Source organism: Numenius arquata, chromosome 11 (genome assembly GCF_964106895.1).
Source record: "Numenius arquata chromosome 11, bNumArq3.hap1.1, whole genome shotgun sequence".
NCBI classification, from domain to species: Eukaryota; Metazoa; Chordata; class Aves; order Charadriiformes; family Scolopacidae; genus Numenius; species Numenius arquata.
This window is the reverse complement of record NC_133586.1, coordinates 45,552,484-45,562,392: the sequence shown is the minus strand read 5'-3', so window position 1 is coordinate 45,562,392 and position 9,909 is coordinate 45,552,484. Positions and strand designations below refer to the sequence as shown.

The window sequence follows — 9,909 nt, the reverse complement described above, 5'->3', positions numbered from 1 at the left end:
GACGAACAGTCCCGCCCCTCAGGAAGCGAAGGCGCATTTAGAACCATAAATTTAGCCTTTCCCAAAGCACCCCGTTTTGCTGCAGTTCCCCTCCCCGCTCCCGAAGGGGCCGCTCCCCGGCGCGGGGGGACCGGCGGCGCAGTCCGCGGCCGCTCGGCGGGCAGGGCCCCGGGCCCGCTCCCCGCTCCACAGGCCGCAGCGCGCTCGGGCAGCGCGGCCCGCGGGGCCCGGCGGGACAAGCCGGCCTCAGCCCCGGGAGAGGCCGCGCCCCGCGCTGCGGCCGGCAAGAGGCGGCAGCGGGACCGAGCGGCCCCGGCACCGCCGCGCCAGGGCGCTCCCCGGGCCGGGCCGACCCCCGCGGCCGCGGCAGGGGCGGAGCGCTGCGCTGAGCGCACGTGGCCGGAGAACCGGCCAATCAGGCGCCACGGCTCCCGCGCGCCGCCTCCGATTGGGAGCGAGCGTCCCGAGCCCGCCCAAGGAGGAGGCCGCGTCCGGAGGCGGGGGGCGCGCAGGGTGCGCGGCCGCCATTGGCCGGGCGGCGCGACGGCGGCATGGCGGCGGCGGCGGCGGGACCGGCGACGGGCGGCGGGGACTTCTCGGACCTGCGGGAGATCAAGAAGCAGCTGCTGAGTGTGGCGGAGCGGAGCCGCGAGCGCGGGCTGCAGCACAGCGGGAAGTGGTGAGCGCCGCGGGGGGACCGGCCCGGCGGACGGGCGGGCGGCCTCCTGCTGACGGGCCTCTCTCTCCACAGGGCCTCCGAGCTGGCCTTCGCCCTGGACCCGCTGCCGCTGAGCGAGCTGCCGCCGCCCCCGGCGCTCACCGAGGTACGGAGGGGGGCGGCCTGGGCGAGGCGTGAGGCGGGCCGGGCCGCAGCCGTTCCGGGGGTGCTGGGGGGGTCTCGGAGGGGCAGCGCTGCGGATCTTGCTGCCGGGGCGGGTTTTGGTCCTGTCTGTAACCGCTGAGCAAAAAACGCGATCACGATCTCTTGAAAACAGGCGCAGGAGGCAGCCCTGGGCGGCGATTGTCACATAGTGCTGTGAGGTTCCCTTCCGTTCCGTACGGGATGGGGCGGATGGAGCTTCCCCAGATTAAATCATTCCCTTTTACATGTCGCTGTGCCCTAAATGAGATAATTTGTAAGCAGAATTTGAAATCATACTCCTTAATTTTTATCCGTCTTTACAAAGGCCAAGATTTTGTTGTACCATTAAACTTGTGCTCCTTAGCATGCAAGAGAAACAAGCAGTATCTCCATCCCCACCTCCGTAGGTGTACCGTAGGACTTCTAAGTATATGTCTGTTTTCTGGAATGTCACTGTTTATTTTAAATGTTTCTGACTAGTCTGTACTCATTATTTGAGGACTAGGAATCTGTTGCCCAAACCACATCATCACGTGAGGGAAGGAGAGACTTTTCTGATTGCACTCAAACCATCTTTGAGGATGAATAAGCTATGCTTTTAGCTTTTGGACTAATTTCATTGATATGTTTGTAACTAGGTGATTTTCCTAAAGCATGCCAGAGTTTCTGAGGTATTAAAACTCTTCTGTGTCCCTGCAGGAGGATGCTCGCGATCTGGATGCCTACACGTTAGCCAAGTCTTACTTTGATCTAAAGGAATATGACAGGGCTGCCTATTTTCTGCGGGGCTGCAAGAGTCAGAAAGCTTACTTCTTGTACATGTACTCCAGATACCTGGTAAGGTAGAAGGAAAAGTCGCCTTTCAGCACTGAACTCTGCTTCCTACCCCTCCCTGGCATACCTTATTGTTCTGTTCCAAATGACCACCCAGAAGCCCAAGTTATATGTTTGGGGGGAAGGGAGATAGGGGTGCTCTTTTTAGAACTGTGATGTGTGTGAAAACTCAGTTTGCATGCTGCTGCTAGCATTGCAGTGAAAATAAGGAATATGCTACCGTAATGTAATCTTGGTTTTCCTCTGTTTTCCACAGTCAGGGGAAAAGAAGAAGGATGATGAGACAGTGGATAGTTTGGGTAAGTCTCTGGTGTCAGGAAACACAAGACAGCAAAGGGAAGCTTCCAGTAATGCTTCTTCATGTCAATCATCTTGGTTGTACGGCTTCCCCCTCCATTTTTGGGTAATAGTGTGCGGTAATGTGATTTCTTTCATTCTCTCTCAACTCATTGGCCTAGTACAGGTTACAGGTTTTCATCTATTAGTTCTTCTGCTAAAGCAGGTAATCAGACTAAGTGATTCTCTTTCAAAAAGAGGAAGATAATCAAGGCTGGGAAGCATTTCGGTCATGTCAGTGATGATTGTGAATATACCCTAGACGTTGTAATTGCTGTGGTAAGACTCTTGAGTGAAAGCTGTTTGACTTTTCTCTTTGTGCAGGACCTCTGGAAAAAGGACAGGTGAAAAATGAAGCTCTACGAGAATTGAGAGTTGAGCTCAGCAAGAAACACAAGGCACGGGAACTGGATGGATTTGGCCTTTATCTGTAAGTGTCTGTGTATATTTCTAATGTAGTCGTGCATTTGTGTGGATACGCAAAGCTTTATGGTTCTGATTAACTTGATAACTTTTCTTTACAGGTATGGTGTGGTGCTGCGGAAGCTGGACCTGGTGAAAGAAGCGATAGATGTGTTTGTTGAAGCTGCCCATGTCTTACCTTTGCACTGGGGAGCCTGGCTGGAACTTTGCAACTTGATTACGGATAAAGAGATGGTAAAACTTGGGAGATATCAAAATGTGGTAACAAATTCTAGGTTCAGTAACCAATGGTTCAGTTGCCACAAGATTGATGTCACCCACTGCTTTATTCTGTAAGACTCTTATCAGGGAAGGCAATCCGAGGCTGTAAATTATGTTGTTAATACCTCTTTTTATTCAATTGCTTACCATCCTGTAGCTTGAGGATCTTTATACAGGCAGGGCTAATTTTTTATCGTTCACCCACAAAGTGCTTTAAGAAATGGCTAATTCACCTATTTTGAAGTAGTTGTCAGCAGGGTTATTGCCTTGTCATGTGAAGGAGATCCTCCTGAAATACTTCTCTTTTTATTTTTTTTTCCCCTCTTAATCTGGTTCTAGTTCCACAGTTACTGAGCTCTTCTGGTGGCCTGAAACAATATATGGAATCCCTGCTTTAAAAACTGAAACACTAATGTAGGTGTTCCCTCTGCCAAATACAAAGCTGCACATACAAGGTGAAGTGTGTCACAGAACTGAACGTAGATGTAAAACCAAACCAGATTGTTTTTCTTAACGCATGGAATTTTATGAGACCACTCCTGGAATTCTTCAGTCAATTCTGGCTGGTGAAATATTTAAAAAAGTAGGGGTGGCACAGAAGAGAGCCTTACTGATTTGTGGAAAAAGGGAAATGCATTTTTGATGAGATTATTTGGAGTCTGTTTTGGAGGTTATCAAAAATAGCGATACGATACTGATGTTCAAGCATAGGAAGAAAGTACAGTCTTTCGAAAGACTTCTAAGTTTAATAGAGGAATAGGGCCAGTGGCTGAAGCAGAAGCCAGGTGCTGTCAGATTTGAAGACGATAATGTGTTCACCAGTTGACCAAATGAAATGGCTTCATCTCTTCTATAATTCCAGCGGGCATTTCAGTGGCCAGTCTGGCCCAAAGCACAACAACTGGGAGTGACTAAATAGAATTATGTGGTCCATATTGTACTGCTTTTTAGACTTGGATGTCTTAATGCGCCTTTCCCGTTTCAATATTCTCAACTTATAGGCATTATTTAGTCTCTCCTGTGGAAGAACCTGGTATTAATTCTTGGTCCTAATACTGCTCTCTTGTAGCTGGTGTTATGGTTTAAGAAAGCGATTGCAGGAAAGCCTCCTACCTCAAGACCATCTACTAAATCATGGGAGGGAAGATAATGGATTCTTGGCCGCAGGTGGCTCTTAGAATACTACTGATTGTCATCTCTTCCTCCTCTTCTTTGGTTCTTGCCAGTTGAAGTTCCTGTCCTTGCCAGATACATGGATGAAAGAGTTCTTTCTTGCACACATTTATACTGAGCTGCAGCTGATAGAGGAGGCTCTGCAGAAGTATCAGAGTCTCATTGATGCAGGATTTTCCAAAAGCACTTACATCATCTCTCAGATTGCAGTTGCCTACCACAACATCCGAGGTCAGTGACACTTACTGACTAGTAGGAATGAGCCTCTTAATGCAAACTTGACATTTATGGTTTTGTTCTCCCATCTCCTGTTCTTCCTTCAGATATTGACAAAGCTTTATCCATCTTTAACGAGCTAAGGAAACAAGATCCTTACAGGATAGAAAACATGGACACTTTCTCCAATTTGCTGTATGTGAGGGTAAGCACTCTTTCTGTTCCTGTCCATAACGGTGGTGTTTATGAGAGGTACATTAAACACTGGCAAAGCCGCTGGTGCTGTCTCACCTCTCTGAATACGGGCTTTCAGCTTCCACTTTCTGCTTTGCAGTTCCGTGAGACAGATGCGGTGTATGCATTGCCAGCTGCCTTAGTTTTTTGTGGAACTGTAACATGCTCCTTTTCTCATCACTTCCATTTCTTTGTTTCACTAGAGCATGAAGCCCGAGTTGAGCTACCTGGCTCACAATCTGTGTGAGATAGACAAGTATCGTGTTGAGACCTGCTGTGTGATTGGTGAGAGCCAGCTCTTTTACGCGTTCTTATTGTGCTGTCTGTGGCCGTGCACGGAAATCTTAGAAACAGTTGTGAAAATGGTCATCCAGCAAGGCTATCAAAACTGCTTGGCGAAAGTGGGTTCAGGCAGCCTAAAAAGCAGACCAAATGCCAGAGTACCCTTTTCCCTCATTTTTCTCTGAAGGAGCTGCTGTAATTACTGTCAGCGCACAAAGGAGTCAAAGAAACCATCATGAAGACCCACATAGCTGAGAATCCATTTAGAGTCTTGAAGCTCCAATGGAAATAATTGTGTGTCAGGACCAGGAAATTAATTTGTTAGATCATGACATAAGTTTTAAGGCCAAAGGGATGGGATCTTAATTGATTGGCACAACTGGAAAAGGATTGACCAGAACACTGGAGAACAGACTGCTGTTAGGTCTCTTGAAGTTTGAAGCAGATCTGCCTTTAATAGAGTCTTTATGATTTAAGTTAGGAGGTAGTAGGTAATACCTCTTCCATCTGTTTTCTACTTCTCTGCTGGGTTTGTTTGTGGGATTTTTTTTTAATCTATTTAAATGTTGTGACTTTTGCTTTAGGGAATTATTATAGCTTGCGTTCCCAGCATGAAAAAGCAGCACTCTATTTCCAGAGAGCCTTGAAACTGAATCCTCGTTATCTGGGAGCCTGGACACTCATGGGACATGAGTATATGGAAATGAAGAACACATCTGCAGCTATCCAGGCTTACAGGTATCGCTCATGGTCTTTGAGTCTGTGTGCATAAGGATTGAGGTAGTATCTTCTATTCTTTGTTAGTCTGTTGCTAAACTCTGTCTTGATTTTGACCCTGACTTGCTTTCTGACTAGTTCATCTCCTTTCCTTTGACAGACATGCGATAGAGGTGAACAAAAGGGACTACAGAGCATGGTATGGCTTGGGGCAAACCTATGAAATCCTCAAAATGCCATTTTACTGTCTCTATTACTACCGACGGGCCCACCAGCTCAGGTAGAGTTGAGAATGGAGTCATGTTTATTGGTGTTCACTCTGGTGCAGTTTCTACTCGCTGAGGAATTTACATGCAGGAACTAAGTTGGGAAAGGGAGAGGAACATCAATGCTGTGTGATTTGTGCAGTCTCGCTATGCAAAATCCTTTTAATTGTGTTAGTTGACTGGCAAAGCCTTTGTTAATAGTTAAACGCTGAGGAATGCTGATCAGGAGTAGAACTGATGTTTCATGTAGGAGAAGATGACCGGTACTGCCAGATGTAGATATTTTTTCCCCCACCCCACTCTGAGATCAGCTGGCTGTCTGTTAAACTGCATCTAGGAATTGTTCTTTTACAGACCAAATGACTCTCGTATGCTGGTTGCTCTAGGAGAATGCTATGAGAAACTCAATCAGTTGGTGGAAGCTAAAAAGGTGAGAACTGGTGTGTGAAGTAAGACATTAGGTGTCTCCCAGGACACTCGGTGGCGTCGCAGCAAAATTGTGTACCCGGTGCTACCAGAAATGCACACGGTGTGTTGGTAGGAGCTTATTGAAACCATTTCTGTGGCGGTTACAACTGGGGAAATTCTGCTGCAATGTAACTAGAGCAGCTGATAAATAAAAAAAAGAGTGATTACAGCTGTGACATGCCCCGTTGCTGGAAAAGCTGTGGTGTTTCCTGTTTCTCATTTGCATGAGTCGTGAGCCGGAGTCATTTTTGTGGTGTGCTTGACTGACTTTCCTTCCTCGGCAGTGTTACTGGAGAGCTTACGCTGTGGGAGACGTGGAGAAAATGGCACTGGTGAAACTAGCAAAGTGAGTATGTTCATCACTGAACCGCCAACACTGTGTTAAACGCCACTAGCACTTTGATACCTAATGATAAAACAGTAAATGTAAAACAAGTGGAATTGCTGTTCGGTAGTATTACTTTTGGAGCTTTGTGGTAACTGTTATCTTTAGGTCTGTAATGACTGCAAATTCTGTCCAGCTTCAGCTTTAAGTTTCCCTGAGGGTAACTGGAGGGAATCGTAGCATCATGTGGGTTGAAGGATCCTCTGAATCCTGGGGTGATTTGAGCAGGCGGCACTAGCAATTGTGTTTGTGGTACTGAAACTGAAAGCAGTCTATGACGGTAGATGATATACAAAATTGTAGATTGATTGATTTATTTTTATTTTTATTTTTTTTTTATTTTACTTTAATTTTCCCAGTATATGATTGTGACATTGGGAGGGGGTCTAATGTAAAACAAACTCTGACATCAGCACTACTTTTTGGTGGGGATAAAGTAATAGAAAGTGGAAAAAGTGAAGGGAAGGGAAAAGGGCAAGTGAAAGTTGAAGCTGCTGTACAAAGACTTTTGGGATGTAGCGGGGGAAAAAAGGCGCACTGGAGGAAACAGCCAGTAAATAGGATGGCAAAGGCCTGTTAAAAGCTTTAAAATGTAACAGAATAAGCAAAAGTCCCTGCTTTGGTTGTCACTGCTTTTAGCAGTTGGGATCTGACTGGCTCCCTTTCTGGTAACGTAAATGTTCTCATGCTGGATCTTCTCTTTCCATGAGGGCCAATACATGGTGCAGGTCTTGCTAGTGCTGAAGGAGGAGACCTGGCTTTAGTCCAGGTCAGGTTGAGCAGGTACTTTCTCATGGACCAAGAAGGTCTTGGACAGTGTGGTCTTGTTCCAGTGACCCATTTTTCTCCTTCTCTAGGCTGCATGAACAGCTGAATGAATCTGAACAGGCAGCTCAGTGCTATATCAAATACATCCAGGATATCTATTCCTGCGGGGTAAGATGATATCTGGGGAGTAAAAGGAGAAGTAAACATGGTGTAGAACTGCCTTGGAAGGTGCTAAAAGATGATGGTTTTTACCCTTCACTGCAGGAGCTGGTGGAGCACGTGGAGGTGAGCACTGCTTTCCGCTACCTGGCCCAATACTACTTCAAGTGCAAACTCTGGGATGAGGCCTCAGCGTGTGCTCAGAAGTGCTGTGCGTTCAATGATGTGAGTAGTTACAGAGTCTTCGGTGTTTTTTGTTGAGGGGATCTCTGACCTTGGTGTTGGCTCCCGTCAGAGTAGAAGGAATCCTCTATAGAAGGAATGAGAGCTGCCTGCCATGCAGGTCACATCCTGAGTGGTGGGGGTGTATACTTGGTCACTAATACTGCTTGTGATTGACTGAAATCATGGGATACGGTGTAGACAGTAAACTTGAACCATGTCTCATTGGTGTTGTCTTCATTAAAGAGTCTGAGGCTCTGCATGGTAGTCTTGAGACTGCTGAAAATCTTGGTGGAGAGGAGGTAGTTAAATGGTGACATTCCCACACATGGTGTAGTGATGGTACATAACTTCTTTTTTTCCTCATCTTCTGCATGTAGATGGTGCAGAGGATATAATAGTACCTGGGCTTTGTATGCAACTCTGTATTCTGAGATGTTCTGTATCTGCAAGTGGGAAATTTTGGATTTTTAACTTCAGCCTGGAGGCAGACACTAGCCATGAGTGCAGGGTGTTTGGTCCTTAACAAATTTATCTGGAACTCCGAAGCTTGTTTGAAGCTTCTCCAGTCTACTTTTTACTGAAATAGACAGCCTCAGTGGTTGATGGTAACACTGTCTGAAATACCCAAGTAACATGCAAATCAGGTGAGTAAAAGGAGGAAAGACTTAAAAAAAAAAAAAAAAGTGACGTACCTTAACATTTTTAAGTAGCAAAAGAAAAAATAAAGGAGGATGGTTTTTATAGCTTGCAGCCTTACAGAATGACAAACTGCTATAACTTTTATACTGCTTACATAGTGAATTTGATCCAGAAACCACCCATCCATTGTTTTGTTTTTGATAAACTGTTTTCAGACTAGAGAAGAAGGAAAGGCCCTGCTGCGGCAGATCTTACAGCTTCGCAACCAAGGAGAAACCTCTTCCACGGATATTGCTGCTCCCTTTTTCCTCCCTGCGTCACTGTCGGCCAACAACACTCCCACACGCCGTGTCTCCCCACTCAACCTCTCTTCTGTAACACCGTGAACAATGCTGGTACTTCAAACCCCTGCACTGAGTGGGACATTGCAGATGGGGCTTGCAACCACCTACTTCTTTCCAGTGAAATTTCCACATCCATTGTTGCCTTCACGTGAGGGGTCAGAGTTGTTGGAGCCCACAGCTGCAGACAGAGGTGCCCAGCAGGCGAAGGCGCAGCCGATGGAAAATGCCTGTGCTGAGACGTGAGAACTTGCTTTTCTCACCGAGTCATTCCAGTCAGAGGGCAGATGTGATCCAAGAGACAGGACTACTCCAAACTGAGGGACTGGGAAGAGCTTGTTTGCTTAAGTTCAAATATATTTGAAGTTTGATTCTGCCCTGTTACCTCTGGTCTTTACTGAACTTCTTTGGATGACCTCTTAGTGGTATCATTGCTGTCTGCATTGGAAACTGTTACTGCCTGCTACCTAAGGACTTTTGCTTGTCCTGAACTACACAGAAGATGTTCTATGAAAGCAGTAGATACAGGCACTTAGATACAGGTGCCATGTCAGTGTTGAAGGACTGAGAAGTGTCAGAGGGATTCCAGGTAGCCACAGGCGACAGCCATTCTGTCTGTGGATCTGACAAGATACTGTGGTTTTCAGTAGAAAAGCAGCCAGTGGGATAGCACAATTAAAAACTAATGGTTAAGTTATTGTTCGTGGGCTTCTTTATGGTGCAGCTTTCCTGTGTACTGTAACAAATGGAATCGGACGAACCGTAATGCATCATTTTGTTAAGGGCTGCCCCATCTTGTGGACAGTGTGGTGCAGGGGATTCCTCCCCTGCTGCTTGTCCCCGTTGGCACATCCAGCCCATAGTAAGGCTGAGTGTGCACGTCAAAGATGCACAGAGCTGCCTGCATAGTGCAGACACGGCCAGAAATGATCAGGGTAACGTAAACAAGAGGGCAGTGCCCTCAGATGTGCTTGCTTAAAACAGAAACTGTAGAACTGTCCTGATCCTGTTACTACTTGCTTCAAGTTTGCTGGTACAACCTGTGTGCATGCTTTCAGTGACTTAACTCAAGTGCATGTTTGCATTCTCTGGTCTCTCCAGTCTCTGCCCGTGACCTCAAGCCTCTTTGGTATTGGTGTCTGGGCCTTGGGTATCTTGTTCAGTCTCAACCCTGGGCCTGGGGTATCTGCAGACTGTGGGTTTTGCCTGTTTGCTGGCTGGTCCCAGCTAGGGCTGGTATTGGAACGCACACGTATGGACACAAACAGAGTAAGGGGCACAATGATACAGAAAACTGGCAGCAATAGTGTTTGTTTAATT

General features: G+C 46.8%; 1 protein-coding gene across 1 annotated transcript; it reads left to right on the top strand.

The window, feature by feature from the left end:
* The first annotated feature begins 506 nt into the window (after positions 1–506).
* On the top strand, positions 507–9,592 carry CDC23 (cell division cycle 23). Its single transcript, XM_074155753.1, has 16 exons — positions 507–679; positions 752–824; positions 1,562–1,699; positions 1,953–1,995; positions 2,357–2,462; positions 2,557–2,689; positions 3,943–4,120; positions 4,213–4,310; positions 4,543–4,624; positions 5,206–5,359; positions 5,499–5,618; positions 5,959–6,034; positions 6,357–6,418; positions 7,315–7,393; positions 7,490–7,609; positions 8,464–9,592. The coding sequence occupies exons 1-16, from the start codon at positions 552–554 to the stop codon at positions 8,632–8,634; spliced, it is 1,761 nt and encodes a 586-aa protein (XP_074011854.1). The 5' UTR covers positions 507–551; the 3' UTR covers positions 8,635–9,592.
* Positions 9,593–9,909: the final 317 nt, after the last annotated feature.

What these genes read in the sequence shown, in the direction of transcription:
- CDC23 (XM_074155753.1), top strand. Translation starts at nt 552, where the DNA reads ATGGCGGCGGCGGCGGCGGGACCGGCGACGGGCGGCGGGGACTTCTCG. An exon ending in CGCCCCCGGCGCTCACCGAG is followed by an intron (nt 825 to 1,561) that starts GTACGGAGGGGG and finishes GTGTCCCTGCAG; the next exon opens with GAGGATGCTCGCGATCTGGA. An exon ending in AGTGCTGTGCGTTCAATGAT is followed by an intron (nt 7,610 to 8,463) that starts GTGAGTAGTTAC and finishes AACTGTTTTCAG; the next exon opens with ACTAGAGAAGAAGGAAAGGC.